General features: G+C 44.4%; 1 protein-coding gene across 3 annotated transcripts in view; it reads right to left on the reverse strand.

The window, feature by feature from the left end:
• usp54b (ubiquitin specific peptidase 54b) overlaps positions 1-22,331 on the reverse strand; it is a 57,720-nt gene that overhangs the window by 4,947 nt on the left and 30,442 nt on the right. For 2 of the 3 annotated variants that reach the window (XR_005071951.1, XM_037082407.1), the window contains exons 7-17: positions 20,480-20,585; positions 15,627-15,773; positions 12,276-12,425; positions 11,463-11,655; positions 11,068-11,250; positions 10,588-10,807; positions 9,608-9,994; positions 9,208-9,335; positions 8,954-9,112; positions 4,276-4,423; positions 872-1,689 (exon numbers count right to left, since the gene is read on the reverse strand). Coding sequence is in view for 2 of the 3 variants with exons in the window: in XM_037082407.1 (XP_036938302.1) it covers positions 872-1,689; positions 4,276-4,423; positions 8,954-9,112; positions 9,208-9,335; positions 9,608-9,994; positions 10,588-10,807; positions 11,068-11,250; positions 11,463-11,655; positions 12,276-12,425; positions 15,627-15,773; positions 20,480-20,585 (2,639 nt within the window). In the remaining variant the exon portion in view is untranslated. The remainder of the gene's footprint in view (positions 1-871; positions 1,690-4,275; positions 4,424-8,953; positions 9,113-9,207; positions 9,336-9,607; positions 9,995-10,587; positions 10,808-11,067; positions 11,251-11,462; positions 11,656-12,275; positions 12,426-15,626; positions 15,774-20,479; positions 20,586-22,331) is intronic. The other variant, XM_037082408.1, reaches the window with a different exon arrangement.

Here is a 22,331-nt window from a genome sequence, read left to right on the forward strand (position 1 = left end):
CTAAAAACATGTGATGTGACATTTTAGAGGAACAAACTCAACTCACCCATGTTCCTACATTTACTCTCACATACTGAAGCTAAGGTGGCACATTTTGTCTCACAGCATTTGATAACATGCTTCATATACTAGGTGTAAATTCTGTTGCAGCCCATCACTGAACCAAAATGTCAGACTGTGCAAACACAACATGAATTGTTACAAGGATCAAACCTTTTTAAAAAACATTTTCCTGTGATTTTCCTTTATAATCATTTGACTTTAGGTGTTTTATAAAGTAACTTGACAGAACGCCAAAAGGCCTCCTGAAGGACAGGTGTGCTGAGCAGAAACAAACAGTTGAAACAAAACAGTAACTTCTCAGAATCAGCTGTAATAACCTGACTGCTGTGTCCCAGTCCCACAAATGTGCACACTCTAAAATATTTAAATAATTTTTCTGCAGCTTCGATCAGCTCGTCTATTTCCTCGCTGCAGTGCATTGTTTGAGAGCCCTACCTGTCAACAGCACCCTGAAAACGTGGTGTTTAATGGTATAGTAATCCAAACCTGACTGCTTTAAGTGTAGCTTTGTCATTTTTCAAGTGAAGTGTTGTGAAAAGAAACCAAAAGCAGTGATGGAATGTAACCAAGTACATTTTTTCAATGATAAAAAATAGTGTGTTTTTCAAGTTAAAGTTTAAAAGTTGAGTAAAAGTAGATTATATGCCTCCAAAGTTTAGTGGAGTGGAGCCTGCACCTTAATCCTCTATGCATTTCACCTCAGTCAGTTTGAAATGTCAGTGTTTGAAGTTGTACAGCTCATAGTTCTGTTTGCGTGACTCTGTGTGTGTGTGTGTGTGTGTGTGTGTGCGCGCATGTGTGTGTGTACCTGTCTTTCCAGCCTGCAGACTGGCCTGGTAAAGGGAGTCGAGCTCAGACAGCTCAGCCTCTTCACGGTCACAGCAGGGATCACTGTGTTGCCCTGGGGCATGCTGGGAGCTGTAGTGCCCTGGAGAGGACTGGCAACTGTAGCTGTAGCGCTGACTGGGCGCCTGCGGTCTGATGGGAACGCAGCGGTCTGGGGGTGTTTCATACGGCGTCACCACGGCATCAGGGCGGTCAAGACTCCAGGAGGACCAGTGGCGTGTGCCGCCGTCAGCGACGGCGCCATGTCTCGGCCAATGCTGAGTGGCGACGGTGGGGGAGTGGGGCCGGGGCGGCTGCCAGAGAGGCGTGAGAGGTTTCCTCTGCCCGGAGGCTTCCAGAGGGGAGGATGGGGGAGGAGGAAAGGACGGAGGAGCGGGGTGTGTGTTTGTGGGTTCAAGTTGTGTGGCGTGTGCGGTGTGTGTGGTGTGTGTATCCCAGAGACGCAGAGGAAGCGAGGGCAGAGAGATGGCTAAGTGCTTCCCCAGGGGTCTGACGCTCACCCCCCCTGCCTGCAGCAACTCGCACAGCCTCACCCCCGTCCCCTCCCTCCCATCCTCGCCTTCCTCCCCTCTCCTCCCACCCTCCTCCCCCTCCTCCCCTTGGCTGGAAGGGGCGCAAGGGTGAGGGATGCTGAGGGTGAGCGAGGGTCGAGGGGGAGCGGGCCGATAGGGTGGAGGGGGCGGGACCGGGCCCAGGGCAGCGTCCTGGTTGGGCGTTGCCTGGTCCTCTTCCTCCTCCTGATTGGGCGTCAGCAGTACTTGGACCGGGCCAGGCTGTTCACTGGAGGACACAAGAGAGGGAGGGTGTCAGTCAGCCGGCAGCACGGACAGAGGGAAAAAAAAACAAAAAAACAGAGCTGCTCTGACGTCAGGTGAGTTACTGCATAGAGGGAAGGTCACAACAGCATACCAGGATAAACAAGCAGAACACACACACACACACACACACACACACACACACAAGCTCACTACCACACAGAACAAACAGCTTCGAACACAATGATGCAGCCTTGTGCAAGCATCGCTTCGTGTATGGAATTTTGCAGCCATGCTGTTTGCGAGTCAGGCACAAGCTCGGCTCCACGGACTGACAGAACAAACTTCACTTCCTGATCAGAACGTCTTCCACGGATCCCGCTTTAATCTGATTATCAGAGCGGCTCTTTACCCTCCGCTGCACCGCTGCACTTTATCATCACGGAAAATAAATGTGGCTTCTACAGTCTGGAGTAATTCAGCCTCAGCGGGCCGCTATATTACTTTATTGATTTACATACATTGATATGTGGAGGATATGATATATGTTGAACATTAGTGGATCCTCTCTGCAGTGTAGCAGTGTGTGTGTGTGTGTGTTGGTATGTGTGAAGTGAGTCTGTAAATTTGTGTGTCTATTTTTAAAGACAGCGTGTGTGCCAAACCTGTATGTGTCTACGTGAGCGCCGGCCCCCATCCCCCACATTAACTCTGCCGTCTCTTTTCAGCCTTAGTAATTACCCAGCAGGCTTTGCAGCAGCAAGCTATAAATCAGAGGCTCGTGTTGATCAATAGAGGAGAGGAGGAAGGTAATAAAAGAGGCTGAGAGCCGAGCTTTACCTCCTCCTCCTCTTCGTCCTGCTGTTAACAGTTTGGATTTACAGTTTAGTCATTTCTAACTAATTTGGCTGCAGTTTAAGTTGAGTTCTGATGAAGCAGCGACACTAACACGAACAAGTTAACAAATCCAAATATTTCTACTCTCTACCTGTAATTCTCATCAATTAAGCTAGTTGTGCTAGTGCTGCAGTCTGAGTCCTAATGAGATGTAATGGAAGAATGTTTGTCAAGATTTGACTTTATATGATGTTTAACCTGACATAATCGATGATAAACGAGAACAGACCTTTGCGTTCAGGCCCGCGTTTATGATCCTAAAATGTTTTTATTACGTTAGTATTTATAGTAGTATTTATTTTTCATAGCACTCTGATCTGTGTACTTTAATTTTGGTTCAATATAAAGTAGTTAAAGTTAAATGAAAATGCTCTAATTTCTTAAAGGGCCACCAATTTTAAGATTTGACCACCTTAAAAGCATGTTTGGGATTGGATACTAAACATATTCATAATTTACCTGAGTTCAACCTCAACGGTAATCCAGATTAGGCCTTTGAAATTCTATTTAAAACCTTTAAAAAGTAATTTAAATATCAAGAGACTGTGATGTCATAACAGTTTTGACATTATAACAAAAATGTCACAATTGTTGTGTTGCAGAGATATCTACTGAGCTGCATGGCTAACTGAGCTAACTAGCTAAGTCTAGTTAGCTAGTTCTTACATATTGCACTTTAAACTGCTTATTTCGTCTGACCAACAGATGATGACCTGAGAGATATTCAGTGTCCTGAGATATGTGGGATGCTTACTTACACTTTACTGCAAATCTAATTTTGACTATTTAACTATATTAAATGTGAGTTCTTTACCTGAGATTGTACATGAGCTGTCCATTGCCTGAAAATGTTTTTTTACTCAGCACTTCTTGTATCAAATAATCTATATCTGAGGCTCATCTTCCACCTCCTCACACAGCAGAACTAAGACATCAGGAAGAGACAGACTGACTGACTGTGACACACACACACACACACACACACACACACACTCAGCAGCGAGAAGCAAAACAAACGCACGGACAGGATGCTGAACAATATCTGTGACTGCAGTGCACAGGACAGACACACAGTGATGGACTGTTGCCGCTTTAGGGTGCACAGAGGGACGGATCAGCGGCACGCAAAGAGCAGAGGGAAGCCTTGGCAGCACACAGCTACAAAGAGCAGCACAACAACAATGAAGGGAAGCAGTGAAGCACGGAAAGAAAGGCACAGAGCGACTCCATCTCTCTTTTCTTTTTTTTTTTTTACTCTCGATGGCAACACAGAGCCCAGCAAAGCAAGTTTTTTTTTTTTTACTGCACTGCAACAAACACACAAACACAGAGAGGAATACGAAGTGACCGTGTACAGTCAAGTGTGTGTGCTTGAGAACACACACACGTTCAGACACACAAAACACACATACAGCGGGATGTGAGAGTGCAGTGCACGGGGGGGGGTTTTACAAAAATAAAAAATAAAAAAAACAGGGGTTCTGGGATTTTGTGCAGCCAGAGCTGGAGACACACACATGAGGGTGTTGAGGTGTTTATTGTTGGACAGCCAGCACCCAGAGGACACACACAGAGGAGTCCTGAGGCGGGTTTGAGGACAGCTTGAGCCGAGGACACACACGAAGTGAGGAGGGGGAGGAAGGGAGGAAGGGGGTCTGAGGTGGTTTGGAGACAGGCACCGCTGCGGACACATAAGGGGGGACAGTGGTGGTACCTGCGAGGCCCCTGTGGGCGGGCGCTTCCTGTCTCCCGTTCCATTTCCTGTTCCTGCCTGCGTTTGATTGGGCCCCCAGTGCTCCTCATGCACGCAGCTACAGCCAATCCGCTATGAGCGTTAGCCTCATGCAGGGGTCTGAGCACAGCTGAGGATGTTAACACCAGAGCGGGAGATAAAAAGGAGAAAAAAGACAGAGAAGATGTAACGACAGAGTGGGCAGAGAGAGGAAGAGTGGTAGAGTGAGGGGGGGAAAAGTAAAAGGAAACAACAAAGAAGAGAGGAAGAGAGTAAAAGATGACAAAAATATGAGGATGACAGAACAGGTGAGACAAAGTGAGAAAATAGAAGCAGAGCAGAAGGAGTGGTTATGAGGGGGCCGGCATGCATTACGCTCCTCTACTGTAAGTCAACGTGTGTTTTAGACATGTATAGAGCTGCAAAGTGAGGATTTATTTTGGGCGTCACTTTTTACTTTATCTTGGGCGACTTGGAGAACTTCTTTTAATTGGTTACATCAAAATATTTTCATCTGCAGTAACAAAAATATATTGTTCTTCGATAAACACTCAAGGGAAGACATTCAGTCTTATTTAAATGTATTAACTATGGTGTGGTATTTTGTTCCTAATTACAACAACAAACTGATCCAACATTTAAGCTCCCATTTGTGCCTTCTTAGCTAATGTACAGCTGCTGAGGCTCATGGGTAATGTGGTATTTTGCGCCATCCACCACTGAACCCTCTTTCTCACACACAAAGCTGAAAAAACTAAAAACGTAATCTGTATTCACCCTTTTAATGAATGTTTGAAACTAGATTATGTAACTTTTAAAAGATGTTTATAGAGTTTTGCCAGAAAAATAGTAAATCTGTAAAAGATTAAGAAAATACACAAGATTCATTAATTCATTCACTTAATTGTTTTTTTCATTTATTCCTCTTCATATATATTCATATAAAGTCTTCGATGGTCTACCAGTAGCCATGGCAAATGTTTTTGGGGGCATAGGAATGACATAAAAAAAGAATAAATACCTAAAAACTTATTTAAAAACTTAAAAACTACTTACTTACTGATTCTTTAATACATCCCCATGTGTTTTCAAGTTTAACAAATATCAAGGACGCATTTGTAGAAGAACTTAATAGCAGGAGAAAGACTTCCACACCCAGCATCCGTTCCCACTTTGCAACTCTATTATAAAAGCATCAATACGGTATGAAAACTTGTACTGTAGTTAGTGAGTCAAAGAGTCAAGATAAGTGAGGAGCAAAGTCGAGGCTGCGTTCATGAAGCCACAGACACCAAATTCAGGTTTCATTGGTGCGTAGCTCTGTGAACGCGCCTTGAGTGGTGTTAGTTTTGTTATAAAAAAGATGAGGAAGAGGACAACAAAAGAGCAGCCATCACCCAGTTTTTGGCTTTTGTTACCAGACTTTTGATTGATAGACACAGAATAAAGGGAGGCTGATGGCAGCTCTGTTGTTGTTGTTGTTGGCTGTAACGTCCTCTAAAACACTGAGGCAGATTGTCTGGAGTCCGCCTGAAACCATCGATAGGGATGAGGGAAAACCAAATTCTGTTACATAATCGCACTGATAGTGATGCCATCTGTTCGTTCGCAAGTCGTCCTTTCACTTCATCAAGGTTGAGTGTACTCACGGGGGTGTGTGTGTGTGTGCATGTGTGTGTATGTGCGTGTGTGTGTCAGGTACATGAGGCTGAACACACTGAAGCACACACAGTAGGACAGACACGGCACAACATTATAATCCCTGATATAGATTTAGTTAGTGCTGAGCTGGAGGGGAAAACCTGCACTCCTGCAGTTCATACAAGACTCTCTCGCACACACAGAGACATGTGTCGTCACACACACTCACGCACAGAAAAATATAATTTGTGGATGCATGGAAACACACACACACACACACACACAAATACATAGAGTTATATGTACACCAGCTCTCTTTGGAGCCAAGTGTCATGTCATTCTGGTCCACGTCAAGTCGAAACTCTGCAAAACACATGCCGAGTATTTGAATTCTGTCCATTAAAAAAAAACAGCATGTGGATATTATTCTGTCAAAGCTAACTGTAGCTATTAGCAGTGTACTTGAGATGCTTGCAATTAAGTTTGAATGTTTTGCCTTTAATCTAAAGTAAATCCATAAAGTCATTACTTTTACCAGAGACTGATTAAACAACACTGAAGTCTACAGCCATGCTAGCAGCTCTGTGACGCTGTACTTTCAGCTGAATGCTCTCATCAGCATGCTAACATGCTCACAATCGCAGTGCTAACATGATAATAGTCCATATAATGTTCCCAAAGAAAATATTTTATCTTAATGCCAACGAAACAAGCGGTCGATGCAAAAGGTTAGCCTACTGCTGTCTATAGAAGCAGCAAAGGTGCTGCTGGCAAATGGTTCACCATTTTTAAGCGTGTTGACTTTCTTGTTAAGCGCTTAAATCTGTGCATTAAATATGAAGCTACAAACTGCTAGATTATCTTAGCATAAAGCCTGGAAATGGGAAAACAGCTAGTCAGGCTGTGTAAGCCTTTACTTTGGAGTTATTCTGAGTTAAATGCTAACATCAGAATGCTAATATACTCGCAGTGAAAGGCTAACATATGTTGGCAATTAACTTTAAAAAAACAAAGTAAAGCAGAAGATGAGGGAATGTTTTTACATTTGGTCATAACTCTTCACTGGACAAATTCAAATTGTGACACAATGGAGGTGCTAGAACAGGCCTAGAAGCTTGACACTGAAATGTGTTAAAAATGAAAGGTTATAAATACAAAAGTACAGGGAAAAAAATGCATCTTCTCTCTTCATCTGAGAAGTGGGTCGTTAGTTTGATTCATGTAAATTCCCTCTGCTTAAACAGCCACGGTTAAAACTTATTTTTGAGTATTTTCATGCTGTGTGGCTGAGATGCCTCCTGACAAGATGATCAAAGGGCTGGAAAAAGGCTGTTAAAGAGCTGCATTCAGGCCACACTGAACAGATCTGTGTAAGAGGAAAAGTACAAGCATCACCGTCCAGTAATCATTGGGATTTTTCAGTCTGGATCAAATGTAAGAACCGACACACCAACATCGCTGTCCATAGAGCCATACTGAGCCAAATTGATACAGAGATATCCCAACTTTTAGTTCCTACTATGAGTCCAGCTAAAAAAAGAGACTGGATCCGACTTCTCTCAAAGAGCGATGAGACGATTTCTTGCACAGTATGCAACTACATCTTTCAAAACTCAGTCTCAGTTTTCCCTGTAACTAGTTAATTGACTTTGACATGTTAAATTGGTAGAGTGCCCCTTTAAATATGACTTGAGTCCAAGTCTGAAGTCTCACAATCTCTCACACACACGTCACACATACATGACAATCTGTATGTATGTATATATTTATATGTGAAAACATAAATGAAGCGAGATGCACACACACGCTCAGAATCTTGTTGTGAACTTAAACACACACACAAACGGCGAGTTCCCTCGAGTGAGGCGGTGACATCAGAGCTCTGAACTTGAACTGGGACTGTGATTTTTAAACGGGAATCACCCTGAGAGAATTTCCCACTCAGTGACGGTCAGTAAACGTCCCGCAGGAGTTTCCGTGTTGGTAAAAACCGATCTGACAGGGATTTGCTCTCTGCTCTGTTCTGCAACACTGAACTCAGCTAGAGCTCAGCTGGATGAGAGACACACACACACACACACACACACAGACACGCACACATAAAACAACTTACAGATGACACACAAAAAACAAATAGTAAGAGTTATAGTAACACTCACTGAAGACAAAAATACCGATATGGAGGGAGACAGATGGAGAGACAGACGAACAGATGGGTGTGAGGACAAAGAGGAGGTCAGACAGAACCACGGACGTACAAGTCACTGTGACGACTGAGCTAGACAACAGGTGATAATGTGACCTTAAAGCTGCACCGGGCAAGATTTGAACATAAAAATACACCGCAGTGACGCAGAGCCTCACAGTTGAAAGTGAGCAGACTCGCCTCCCCCCCACCCCGTCTGTTTTCTTGTAGAGAAAATTAAGAATGAATCCCAACATGACGTAGTAAGTCAGTGCTAATGTCTCAGTACACGAGTTTTAAACATACAACGTTGCCACATGCAGCTTTAAATGCAGTTTGACCTTCTTCTTAAAGGGCCCATTCACCCAAATTCACAAAAAAACGTATTTTCTCACTCACTGATTCTGATCTTTGGACCTCACAGTGAAGAGTTTTTATCTGAACTCAACTAATAGTCCCTATAAACTACTCTGCGTATCAAAAATAGCATTAACTGGTATTAAAGTGTGGACAGGAATATCTGAAAGGTGCAGTATGCAAGAAATAACATCCTGCCAAATGTCATACTCAAAGAAATGGATGGCACCAGAATAACGGTCAACTGCTGCTAACTGCAGCTAGTTATCTTAATTAGCTGTGCAGCTATGAGCCTAAATTATTCCATATTGCTTTAAAATGAAACCAGAAATATCACAAGATGGAGGTAAGTGAGATAATATGTTTTCCATAAGTTGGGTGAACCGACCTCTAACTCTTGACACTCAATACATTTCTACTCCACAATCCCTCGCTCCTACTTCCTGTCTCTCTCTTCACCCCTCTTCCCCTCCATACCCTGGTGTTGGAGCTGGTCCAGGTCCATGAATTTGCTGGGTTTGGGGTTGAATCCCATGGCCGCCTCCCGCTCCGCCTCCCTCCGCTTCTGCTGCTCCTGCTGACGGGCTCTCCTCGCCACCTCCTCCTGCAGCTCGTCCAGCTCACTGCGCCCTGAGCCTGACCATGTGCAGAAACAGACAAAATCATCGGTCAGAGCAGAGAAGCGAGCTACAGTAGAGTAAGTAAGTTCAGATGTGTGCACGGACATGTACCTGCATTGGTGCCGCCGCCCCAGCTGGGGGAGGGCAGCTCCTGCAGGATGGCACCGCTGCTCTTCGACTTCGGCACCGAACGCCATGAAGGTCCTGACATCAGCACCCGTTTCTGTTGCCCCACCTCCCTGTGGAGACAAAGAGAGAGAGAAGGGGGGAAAAAAGGGGGAAAAGATGTTGAGAGTGCAGATCATACGACTTCAGACAAATATGTCCACTCACTGATTTGTTGTACTATTGTTGGAAAATTCGCCGTTCTTAATGTCATGCTCGTATTTCATGCTGGGGAAGTGAAATTGAGCAGAAAAACAAGAATGACAGAGAAGCCACGAGAGGGACAGACAATGAACGACACAGACAGAGAGGAAGAGACAGTAATTGTTATTTGCGAGCGCCGTACCTATCGGGGCTGCTGCTGTTCCTCTCGCTGCTCTCGTAGCCACTCTCCATCCTCTGAATCAGACGTGGCTGGTGCTCCACCCCTCTCAGAGGTGGAGGGGCAGGGGGACCCATTGTCCGCCCGCTGCCCAGAGACCTGGGCTGCCCGACCAGCCCAAACCCCGCCTCCAACTCCCCGACCTCCCTCCCTTCCGCCTCTTGTAACCCTAGCTGTGCGGGTGGAGCGGGTCCCGCAAGGGGAAAGGAGTCCTGTGGCTCCGGAGGGAGAGAGGGTCCGGGCAGGGTGTTGTAGCCCAGAGAGGAGCCTCTCGGTCGGGTGAAGATGCTGTCGATGTTCAGGGCCTCTCTCCTGGGCCTCCAGGTTGGCCGGTAGCGGCCTCCAGAAGAACTGGAGGGCAAGGGAGGAGGATGTCACACAGGACGTTACACCAAAATACTAATAGAGTTTGTTATTCAGTTTGTTTAGGCATGAGAAAATCAGCCGATGAAGATCTTTCTCTTCTGATTGTGATTTCCTTCCTAAAATTACATAGTGCACCTTTAAGGAAAGTCATTTCAGAGGGTAGTTAAATAAAAATACATGACCTATAAAAAGACTTAAATACAGTTCAGCCAGGAGACTCACGTAGAGCTTTTAACTGTTTATTGCAGCAACATTTTATTTCCGCTCTGAGCTCTACAACAAATCTGGGCAAGCTTGAAACAGACTGAGAAGTGGTGGTAATTAGTTAGTTTGAACCCAAAAATGTAAAATTAATTCCACCTTTATTTCATGTAATAACCGTAGCGTGACTGTTTAAATACAAGTAAATTTACTAAAGTATTGAACATAGGTATAATTTTGAGACACTTGGAAATATTGTTCTTCCAAATCCACCAATTTTTTTCTCACAGTTGTAGTTCAAAGTCACGTTTCACGTTTTAAAACTTGTACGATTTTTGCAATAAAATGCAGGATGTCTCCAGTTGATTCATCAGTACCTGGACTTGCTCTCACTGCTGGTGCTTTCATCCTCCCAGTGGGGCCCTCCAGCTCCGCCCTCGCAGCCCCCCACTCCTGACGAAGAGGAGGAGGACAGGGGACGAGAAGAGGAGGAGGAGGAGGTGAGCGGCCGGCGGGAGGAGAGGAGGAAGACGGCCGTCTCCTTGTACTCCGGCAGGGGAGGAGAGGGAGGGCGGGGAGGACCCTCCACCGCTGACTCTGAACATGGAAGACAACATTTCTATTTATCCCTGAGGGGGCAATTAAAGTAAGTAAATAGAGACGAGGCGCAGAACACTTCTTTCCACTGATACTTGAAAACTGACCTGTGTTGGCTCTTAATGTATTTGCACAAGAAAGTACCGCAGTTTCTCTTACTCCCTGAAAACACTGTGGCCACTTGTGTATTTGCTGTTGTTTGGAGCTGTCAAGGTGCAGCTGTACTTTGTGAGCATACATAACTTTGCGCCAGTATTTACCTCCGATGTCAGAGCCGTGCGGCGGTGTGCCGGTGTCGTAATTGCAGACCACCGTGGTCTGAGACTCACTGGAGAGGTGGCTGCCCGTGGACTGGTGGAGAGACCGGCCGCGAGAGGTGCGGTGACTCGAGCTGTCCGTCGACGAGTCGGTCCGAGTGTCGCTGGATATTGACGGCTCCCGACCTGAGAGGGAATCAGAGCAAGAGAGAGATGACCCTTTAGTTAATCCTGGATCTTCATATGTTTACGTCAAATAAGTTAAGCATGTGGGAGCGGGAGTTGGATTATAAGGTTGAAGGTCGGAGCGTTAAAGCTGTAACCTCGCTTGCCCCCCTGATGATAAACACTGAGTAATCTGATCTGATCTGTAGCAGAGTGTGTCATCTTTGCTGTACCGGAGTCTTCGCTGTCGTAACCAGCCTTGCTACTGCAGTGCTGGAGCTCCAGCTGCGGGTTGGAGCTGGTACAGGGGTTGGGGCTCTCCTGCAGTATCACCGGCGTCCCACGGGGGTCAGCGTAGAGCAGCAGCAGGGGCTGATAGTGGCCTTTGATACAGCGAGACACCACGTCCTTCCACTTAGGGCCGATCTGGAGGTGCAGCAGGGCAACACACACATAAAGACACACATGAACATACATAGAAACACCCCCCCACACACACACGCACAAATAGAAAGTAAATCTATCTGTATTGAAATATAACATTACACATATTCAACCAAAAGCAGAAGGTCAAACACACATTGTGCAGCTGTGTGTCCTCTGATATCATATTATCACACTTTTCCATTAGCTCAATAACCTAATGTGACTGACAGCTTGCACCGTGACTGATGGAGGTGTCAAGGACATGCAGATTCACTTTATATCACACTTTGACAACAAGCGAACGCAGCTCCCCTCGGCTCAGCCACCGCAAGATTTATATCATGTTATAACTCACGCTCGGGTCACGAAGCATTACAACATGAGACCGGCTTTCTATGCTTAAACCTGTGCTAAGATTCAGACAAAGATGGGGGATTAAACCTTAAAGACATAATCAATCTTGAGCCGCCCCCGCTGACCATGCAGCACTTGAACTAACCGTGCAGCGTAGTTCTTGTCATTGCTGCTCTCACAGGCACAACTGGAGATGCAGCAGATACTGTACAGCAACACCCCCACCTCCCCGCGTTGCATCATGCAGACGGCGAACTGTATCTCACCTCTTTGACGTGGGCGTCGTCGAAGTACATCCACTTGCGTATCTTGGTCTGGAAGAAGAAGGTGGAGTAGTGCTTGCCGTAGTAGCACACCATGCCCACCAAGTAGAGCTCCGCCTGGCGAGCCCTCTCCTCTGTCACACGGTAGAACAACTACAGAGAGAGAGAGAGAGAGAGAGAGAGAGAGGAGGGAGGGAGGAGGAGACAGGGAGCGAGGGAGGGAGGGAGGGATGCAGGGAAGAGAGGGAGAGGTGTGCAGTAGCAGGGAGGAGATAGAGATAGAGGAGTTAGTGTGAATACAAGCACATTTTTGCTCACCTAGTTGCCGTATGCAGTGATCCTTCACTCAGTGCCTCTTCTCATTGTGTGCTGCACACACACTGCACAGTGCTACATGTGCGCCGCAGCTTCTCAGGCAGAAGTGATGCACAGATCTCACACTGATGCCTCAGTAAGGTCAAATAACACAGCCGCACATTTTACACGCACAGACAGATGTGTTAAAAGTGCAAAAGTTTTTGGTTTAAGAGTCGTCTGTATGATCCAACCTTTACCTGCTGCTGCATTCGGTTCAAACGTCCTGCTACCAACAGTTACTGTCATTATTGATGACTTAAAGGGAGCGTTCACCCTAAATTCATGAACACATATTCCTCCTTTTTACCTGTAGTCATATTTATCCATCGAGCTTCTAGCTGAGTTTTTGAGATATCTGGCTTCTCTTGAATATAATGGAACAAGACGGCACTCGGCTTTTGGTGCTCAAGGCGCCAAAGAAATACATTTGAAAAACTTGACAGCAATGTCTCCTTTAAGAATAACTCAAGATAATCCACAGAGATTCTTGTGAGCAGCCTCACGTAGGAACTACTTTCTTTCCATGTCACCGCGTCAACGAAGGTGTGTCTACTCAAGGACAAAGAGGATCGTGGCAGAGACAGCACAGGATGTAAACATTAATGTCATCCTGCTCCCAGCTAGCTTAGTTAGCTTAATAAGCTAAGCCAAATTTCAATACCGAAGGCGTTTATCTCATCGGCGTTTCTGAGCCAATAAGCATGCAGTTCCATTATATTCAAGAGAAGGCAGCCATCTCTATGGCTGACATCTCAAAACTTCGGCAACTCAAACCTCCAGACAACCTCAGCACTACAGGTGAGAGGAAAAATATGTATTTTCTATTTTGGAGTGAACTGTCCCTTTAAGTCTACAAAATGTCAGATAATAGGCCATCAGGACTTTTCCACAACCCAAAGTGACGTCTTCAAATTGCTTCTTTTGTTCGACCAACAATCCAAAATTCAAAGATATTCAATTCATGGCGATAAAAAAACAAAAACAAAAGAAAAACAGCAAATCCTCATTTTTGACAAGCTGGGACCAGCAAGTGTTGAGCATTTTAGCTTGATAAATGAAAATCATTAACAATTGTCATCTATTTCATTGTAACAGACCAATTGTTTCTGCCCTAAAAAAATCCAAACAATGGAGCGAAAGAACACAAAAGAGTAACGGGGAGGCAGAAAAGAGAGAAAACAGATGCAGTAGACAAAGAGAGAAAATGAAAGTGGTGGCGGAGTCGGAGGGATACAGGAGACAGATGGATTCACTTTCTCTGATCTGAACGACTAAATAAAAGCAGAAAATGCGATAGATTATGCCTCCGATTCCTATCTAAGAACTAGCTTCATCTCACAACGGCGGGATGAAAACGAGGGAGACAGTGGCAGGCGGAGACAGAAGAAAGAAGATAGAGGAAGGAATTTGACTCACTATAACACATATTCACTGATCCATTATTCATAGATATCGCTTCAGAATGCGGCTGGAGATGTTACAGTGGCATTAAAATGCATCAGCATTACTCAGTCATGACACGGAGTATCAGAGGCCAAACACGTGTGTGAGTGTGAGGTGTGAAAGCTGAAACACGAGACACTGGAACGACATCCTGAGCGCCATATGAGAGTAATAGAGGTCAGGTCAGTTGTGTCATGTGTGTTATAATTTGTTGTTTGATGGAACCGGATTGGTTGAGTTTACAGAATGCACATAGTTGTATGCTGCATTTGTATTTAAGTGTATTTACATGTGTGTTTGAGAGTATTTGTGTGTCCTTGCACATGTGCGTGTGTGCATGTGCATGTTTTTGTTACCGATTGGGGACCTTGTCATACACAGTGACAATGCCAGGACCAGCAGTTCTTATGGGGACCAAAAAACGGTCCTAATGCAGCAAAACATGAGTTCTGAGGTCCTGGGTGAGTAAGGGTAACCAAGTGCAAGAGTTCCTCCCCATCACCATCGTCTTTTATTGGAGGATAGGCTGTAGTAGCAACTTGTCAATCACAAAGTAGCCACGCCCTTAAGCATACCGTGCTGCTTTATTGTCTACTTTACTCAAAGGTTTACAAGATAAACATCATGCTGTATGTATGAGGACCTGAAACTAAAGATTGAAACATTAAACTCATTAGGAAACTGTTTAATAATGTTATTAATCAAGTGAGAAGTAGGGTCATTTTCTCATAAACATACATTCAGTCAGGCTTGTTTTCAAAAACCTGTGGCACAAAAGCTAAAGACAGCATGCTAACATGCTCACTATGATAATGCAAACAAGCTGGTGTTTCGCGATGACATCATAGATTAGCATATTAGCCTGTGAGCAAAAACAAAAAGTAGTTTTGCTGTTATTTGCTCATAAACCTTTTTTTCCCACCCTCTGGAAACCAAGACTGTTTGCACCAAATTGTAGAGAAATCCACCCAATGTTTGTAGGAGTCCTGCAACTTTAGATACTAAAAATGTATATTTTTACTGCCTTACTGTAAGAATTTCTCTTGTAAAGGTCCAGTGTGTTGGGTTTAGGGGACTCTATGGGCAGAAATGGAATATAACATCCAAAACTGTGTTATCATTTGTGTAAAATCACCTGAAAATGAAGAACAGTATTGTTTTCATGGCCTTAGAATGACCCTTTTACGTCCACAGATGGAGCAAGTCCATGTTACACTGCCATGTTTCTACAGTAGCCCCCCACAAACCTGACTCTAGAGGGGCCTTCTGCATTTCCAAGGGTATTAGGTTGCTTTCAACCTGCAACCTCAGAGGAGCACTGATGGCACACTTGCCACCACAAACATCACTGCTGTTAATCTTACTGTTACTGGCAGCACTCACTCAGATGTACACACTGTGCACAAACCTCTTTTTTTACAAACAAATTTGGAGCATTATGTCAGTGTTTGGGTGGATGTACTTGGCTGCTCACATTGGCATACATAACATACGTTAATGTGTTACAACGACCGTGTAATGTGTGTGTGTGTAATGTGTGTGTGATCCCCTTACATCTCCCAGACGCAGGCAGGTCCCCAGGCTGTGTATGACGTCCTCAGCCAGGTCAGAGTGGTCCGAGTCCCACACCAGCCCGATGGACACGATCTCCGGTGAGTTCATCAGCACCCGGCGGATACGCAACACCTCCCCGCAGTTACTCTGTGATGGAGGGAGGGAGAGGAAGGGAGGGGTAAAAAAAAAAAAGGAGAGCATGTGATCAAACAGGTTTATTCATGCTGTGTTATGAGGCAGTGTGACAGCGGTGTACATCGCTACAATCATCCCTCTACTTGGCAGAGATGAACACACGTGCACGCATGCAGAAACACACATGGATGAGGTGAACAGTGGGAGAATGAGTGGCCGAGATAAAAGGCAGGAGGGAAGCGGCGATGAAAGGATCGTAAGAGAGAACGACAGAGGAAGAAGCGCTGTGCTGAGTTGTATTTGTCCCTTGGGCCTTATGTTGAGTTCAGAACCGCGTGTTCTGAATCCTTCCTTTGAGTCATGACCCACCGCAGAGCTGGTGCACACACACACACATGCGCACACACAAGCATGCACGCAGTGCTGGCAGAGCGGGCTCGGAAACAGCCTGAGAACACCCCGGCAACCAGACACTTTGCCAAACACAACACTCGCACACACACACACACACACATATGCACAGGCACACACAGAACTCTCTCTTTGTGGGCGGCGGGCTGTCTCGCGCTGGCACCAGAGATGGCAGGAAGGTATTTTGCCAGGGTCTGCTTCTCAATTCTCAGAAAAGGGACACAAACACGAGCCTGGCAGCGGCAGCCAAGCAGCACAGCAACTGAGACACAGGCTATCTGTTAGCTTAGGACGCGTCGACGGGACACACGGCTTCAGTTAGCTCCCTGTGCTGTGTCTCTGCTGAGAACAGCCCGCTGACAACATCGTTCATCAAGCGATCGTACAAACAGATTCGCTCTACTTCATAATACAACATTGATCTTGCAGCCTCTTCTCTGAATTTTGTATGCAAATTTCTTTTCTTTGCTTTTTTCTTTTTTTTCGTTGTGGCTATGCAGACCTTTCCAAGAGAGACTGAGTTACATAACGAGTGCTGCTGGTCAAAGGATACTGTAGGTTTGCAGAATGCTGATTGTGGCATTCTCGAGAGCAAAATGAAACAACTTCAGGAAAAATGTTTGTGGTTATGCTTCCTCATGACTCATGCGGCAACAAAATAAAGACACAGTCCCGCTTTTATCAGTGAGCATCGACAGCTGAGGAGGCAGAATGAACAGTAGAATCAGGTGGAAAGTTACTGTTAAAGGACAATACCGCTGCTTTATAGTTCTAGCCATCATTTCCATCAACCATGACAATACTCAATGTATCGCTGGGATCTAAGAAAGCTCAAACATCCCTACAACAAAGTCTACATCCAAATGTCTGGAGTTCCCTTGTAAGCCTCAGAGCACTGAGATTTGTACAAACCCATATATCATCCATCCAGAAGGTCCCTTAAGTGGACTTTCAGAGGGTCAGCTTGAGTCAACTTACGATGAAAGTCTTCAGAATGACCTCCTTTACTTTAAAACATTACTTGAATTTGTGATGGGCAGAAACCATTTTCAGCCAATCAAGATACAAATATATGCAGAAAAACAGGTTATAATGGTAATCGAAAAGCATCACAGTATATTATAGTGGTCCTGAAGCCTGTTTGCTGCCGGCTAATATCACCTTGCAATCTCACACCTATCTACGTCCGTATGAGTGATCAGTAGATGAGGTTCAACCCAAGATAAGAAGCCAGTCAGATTATCTAAGCTACAAACATACTAACTACCAGCAATGGAGAAAAACTTCACAGCGCACACTCAGCATGTTCCTGTCAGTTTGTTTAAAACCTGTATGATGGTTCTCAATTTGTCCGACTTCTTAGATAGAAAATGCATCTTCCTCCCTGGATGCAGGCAGTTAATTTGATGAGTAGAGGGTTTTAGGTAATCAAATCTACAGATAAAGCCCAGAGAGCTGTTTAATAAAACAGCAGGAGACGAAATTGCAACATTTCACAATCTACTTTCGCTTTTTACTTGTAAGCTGCAGTAACTACTTATCTTGCTGGATTTTACATATAAAACACATGACCAGCTTCTCAACTTTGATGCACTGCTGCAGATTAAACTCCACAGCAGTTTATAATGGAGAGCAATCGCGATTTAATTTTTTTCCCTTCTGCATTCAGTTAACACATTTCCGTACACGCCACACAGAGCAAGAATGTTGGAAAGTGCCAGAAAGGATCAGGTGTTGAAGATGATCACACAGCACAGACTCCTGCTATGCAGTCAAACGTCTTTCGAACCTGTAGCTTTATTTCAAATGCAACCTTAAAAGCTCTAAATAGCCATCTAATACCAGGAAAAGTTCACATATTAATACATGATTTCATTGAACACCTAATATCAGATTTAACATGAGGGAAAAATTAGACGAGACCGAGCCATCAAAGAGGGAGCGAGCCCCCCCCACCACCACATACACACACGGACCCCCCGGCAACACAGCTGGAAACCCCAGTGGGAGGCGGGCGAGGAAAATCTAATTGAATCTTGACCTTAAAATTGAAAGTCAAACGGAAACGTGGGTTTAGATAATCATGACACCCTTAATACAAGGAACGCTCAAATCAGCTCCGCCTCAAGCAGGTACGATATTAAATCATCATTTTCTTATTAAAATTAGTGTTAAATAGCTCCGTGTTCCAACAGTAATCACTGTGTGGTGAGTGTTCGTGGTCAGTCTCTCCTCTCTGCTGCTCAAGCAGTAAAAGAGAAGACACCTCTTCTGGTATCCCAGCCCGCTTTATCCAATCAGAAAAGCCAACTCTACAGAGAGGCTGTCCTGTCTGCTCGGGGAAACACACAAACACCAGCGCCAGCGCTCCCGGTGACAGCTTATACTATCATACAGGCCAAGTGATGAAAATGGGTTAAAGAAAAGAGAAAGACAAAGAGAGCGGCCTCAAAAAACAAAAAGAAAGGAGTCGTGCAAGTGTGGTGACGTAGAGAAGGAGGGACAGGACTGCAATCAAACAGAGCGAAACAAAAACATACAGTTTAATGCTGGTTTTTTTTTTTGTTTTTTTTTTTGCTTATTTTATTCCCTGTGTTGCTTTGCTATCATCCTTGATGAACCAAATCTGCCTAACAACAACATGTCACCACCAGTTGGTGCAGTCTGAGGTAAATGTGAGATGTCATTCCAGTTAGTCTGAGGCTCAACAGGTAAATGAGGTCATCAAACAACATACATTTAAGTTAAACTAAATTATCACATCTTAAAGTAAAAACATGAGGGAAGACAATTTTATTGTTTGCAAGCTAGTGTGTGATGCACGTTATGTGAAATTATCGCCAGAACATGATCGGTGCAGCAATATATGCAGCATCACTTCTCCAACCGAGCCCAGTTCAAAGAACAACAACACAAATACAAATACAGAAATCTCTGTTATTATAGAATACTATTAATGAAACTCATAGAATGTATCTACTTGGCTGCCAAAACAGGTTTTCATGACCTTCAAGTAAAATATGAGTATTTTCACATTTTGGTGTTACTTAAAAACTAGTAGAATGACTGAAAACTTCTTCCACTGCAGCATCTACGTGTTTAATTAATGAAATTCATTTCAGCTTTTTAACTGACCGTCTTCACACTTCCCTCTGTCAACTCTTTGGCACCAAGCAAACATCTTCACACTCTCCTATCGTCAATCTGGCACCTACAGTATCTTCCAGCAGCCGTCGCCGCCGTCCAAATACCAATCGCTTTGTTTGAGCAGAGCCCGGTGTGGTATTAACAAAAGATCACCGCTGCGAGTGATGGAAGATAAACAGAGACAGGTCTGTGTGGGTCCCGCAGGACTGCGCACACAACGTCAGCGTTTGGGCCGTGAATAATCTAACGGTGCGTGCGAGTGTAGCTGCGGCGGCGGAGTTCGTGGCGGCGCTGCTGCTGTGTGAGGCAGCTGAGGAGGCGCTTTGTGCCGGTACTTTGGCAGAGGTGGCTGGTTGAGCACGGCCAAGCTGGATCTGTTCAGCAGCAGCACTTTCCCGTGTGGCAGCACAGAACAGACCTGCAGAACAAAGGCATCAATCCTCCGTCCACCTCCGTCAATAGCTACACCTCTTCTTCCTTTCTCTGCCTGTAATCTCTCTTCGGTTTCTTCATTCTAACAGTTTTCAACGACAGGTTTAACATTATTTCCCCCCCTGCAGCCAAACGCTCTTTTGTTTCCTGCTACAAGAAGAGGACGATCATTACTGGTTTTACTGTAAAGGAGGTCGATGGCGACGAGTCAGAAAATGCTTCCGGTAATAGAAAGTGGGGAGAAAAATGCAAATGAGGCGCTGATTATGTAACGAAGACCCGCCGAGAAAGAAGGAGGGAAAAACAAACAAAGACATGATGAAAGTGCCAAAGTGGTAACACTGCAAATTCTATTTTTGAAAACCGAATTTCACCCGTCTTTTAGTTATTTTTATCAATCCAACTTTTGACATTGGAAAAAAAGAAATTAGCAGATTCTTTTTGGGGGGTTTTCTTAATAAACAGAACTATAATGCATTCGGGCTGGGTGACATAGAGATTATTGAATATCAATATTGATACTGCGACAGTGTTGTAGGGATGACTACTGGTCTTTAACAAAATATTAACACGATGAGATTTTAATGATGTGAAAATAATGTCTTAGTGGGTTAAAACCAGTGTATAGAACAAGTAGAACCATCAGGAGTGTTCAGAAAATGTATCAATCATCTTTAACGCAGATTTTATGTGTGTGTGTGTGTGTGTGTGTGTGTGTGTGCACTCACAGGGCAGTTGCGCAGGTCTCCCATGTTGCTGGCGTTGCGGAGCAGCTCTCCGAACATGTCCGGTGTGGGTTTCTCTCTGCACTCGAGCATCCTCACTGCCTGGTTACTGCAGCATCCAACACAAAAACATCAGATTTACACACTCGGTGAACGTGTGTGCTGCTCACAATGAGACCAAAGCTTCTGTGACAACACTTTATTGTAAGAAGGTGTTAAGTAACATATTCAAATTTATATTATCAATTCCCCCTAAAGTACCATGATATTTGGCTCAAAATGTATTTAACAATACCCCAGCTCTATTCAAATATAACACTCTGATATTTACCAGAATATCAATTAAAAACTAGCTGGTAATTTATTTAATACACTTCCACGAAACTTCCAACCAGCTTCTGTCTGTCTAAGTGATTTGTCACAGCTGAACCCTGCACCAAACATCTAACGATGAGTAAACTGAAGCACATCTTGAACCACTTAATTTTCACCCATTTCTATCATGTCATGGAATTGAATTAAAGGTGTTACCAGCTAATTTTAACATATATTATATCAAATATAATATCATACATCAAATTTCTACTTTTAAGAATATAAAAACATCTATTATCAAGCCCAGGTTTGAATTATTGCCACCTCAAACACTGTCTCTATTCTTTTAGACTTTCCTCTGTGAGAATCTGTGAAAAAGAATCCATATTCTAACTCCTCTATGGCAGATTATGATCTTTGACCTTCATGAAGCGTTTGAGACAAAAGAAAATGTCCCTACAGGGAGTAACAACAGTACGGAATCATCATTACTGTTATTAAAGGAAAAGTTTATGTACAACTTATAATCTGATGACAAAAGCTTTAGTCACGGAACAAAACTGTGTTTCTGAGACAGTCTTCTTCAGTGAGGCTTACACAGCGACACTTTAATACTGAGCTGCAATTATCCCTTTAAAGAACAGCTGTCCTCTGAAGGACAAACTCAAATATACGTTATTGTTGTTATTATTATCTGTGAATACCAAATGAACTCATGCAGCTCAGCACCATGTCCGGGATTATGTGTGCAATGAATCAGCATTGTTTTGTTTCTGGTGAAGTATTCCTTTAAGAATAACGATTTTATGGAAAAAAAAAAACAAAAACATCCAAATCTCCTCTCCTCTCCTCCCCTCCCCTCTCCTCCCCCCCTCCTCTCCCTCACCCCTTCCATTAGCCTGACATGAACTCAACCTCTTCTCTACTCTCATTCAGATTCGACCTCTCCTCCTTCAAGACGCGCCGGCAGATGTGAAGCTATGAAAGCAAAAAAAAAAAAAACGACAACAACAACGATGCAGCCGGCGGACACACTCCTGTTTACTTGCATCTGACTCGCGCTCGAACCAGACGTTTGTTTTTGTATTATTGTTGCCCTCTGATTATCTTACTCATGTTGACTTTTGCATATTTGGCTATCTCGACTGTAAACAACAGGCTCCACTAAGGGTAAAAATAGCTCGGCAGCGCTAACAGGCACAAACACGGAGCGGCGGCACCGCTGTGCCCCACAACTACCTTGACACAGTGTGTTTATTTGTACTTTTGCCCCCCATTCATCCCTCTATTTCCTCTGCCGTGTTCCATTTCCAAAAGGCATATGGAGTGATATATCCTCTTATTTCCTCATTCGCAGTCTTTCCGACCCACTGTTCCACTTATAGATTTATGTCGCCCCCCGGGTCTCCTGAATCAAACAGCTGATTGATTACTTCCCCTGTTCCTTATTTCATTGACTGAGAGCGTGTGCAAGTTTTATGTAACAGCTCTGAGGACGCACACGCGCGCACATGCGTCTCCCGCCTGTGGATCTACCTGC

Source organism: Acanthopagrus latus, chromosome 20 (genome assembly GCF_904848185.1).
Source record: "Acanthopagrus latus isolate v.2019 chromosome 20, fAcaLat1.1, whole genome shotgun sequence".
Classification (NCBI taxonomy): domain Eukaryota; kingdom Metazoa; phylum Chordata; class Actinopteri; order Spariformes; family Sparidae; genus Acanthopagrus; species Acanthopagrus latus.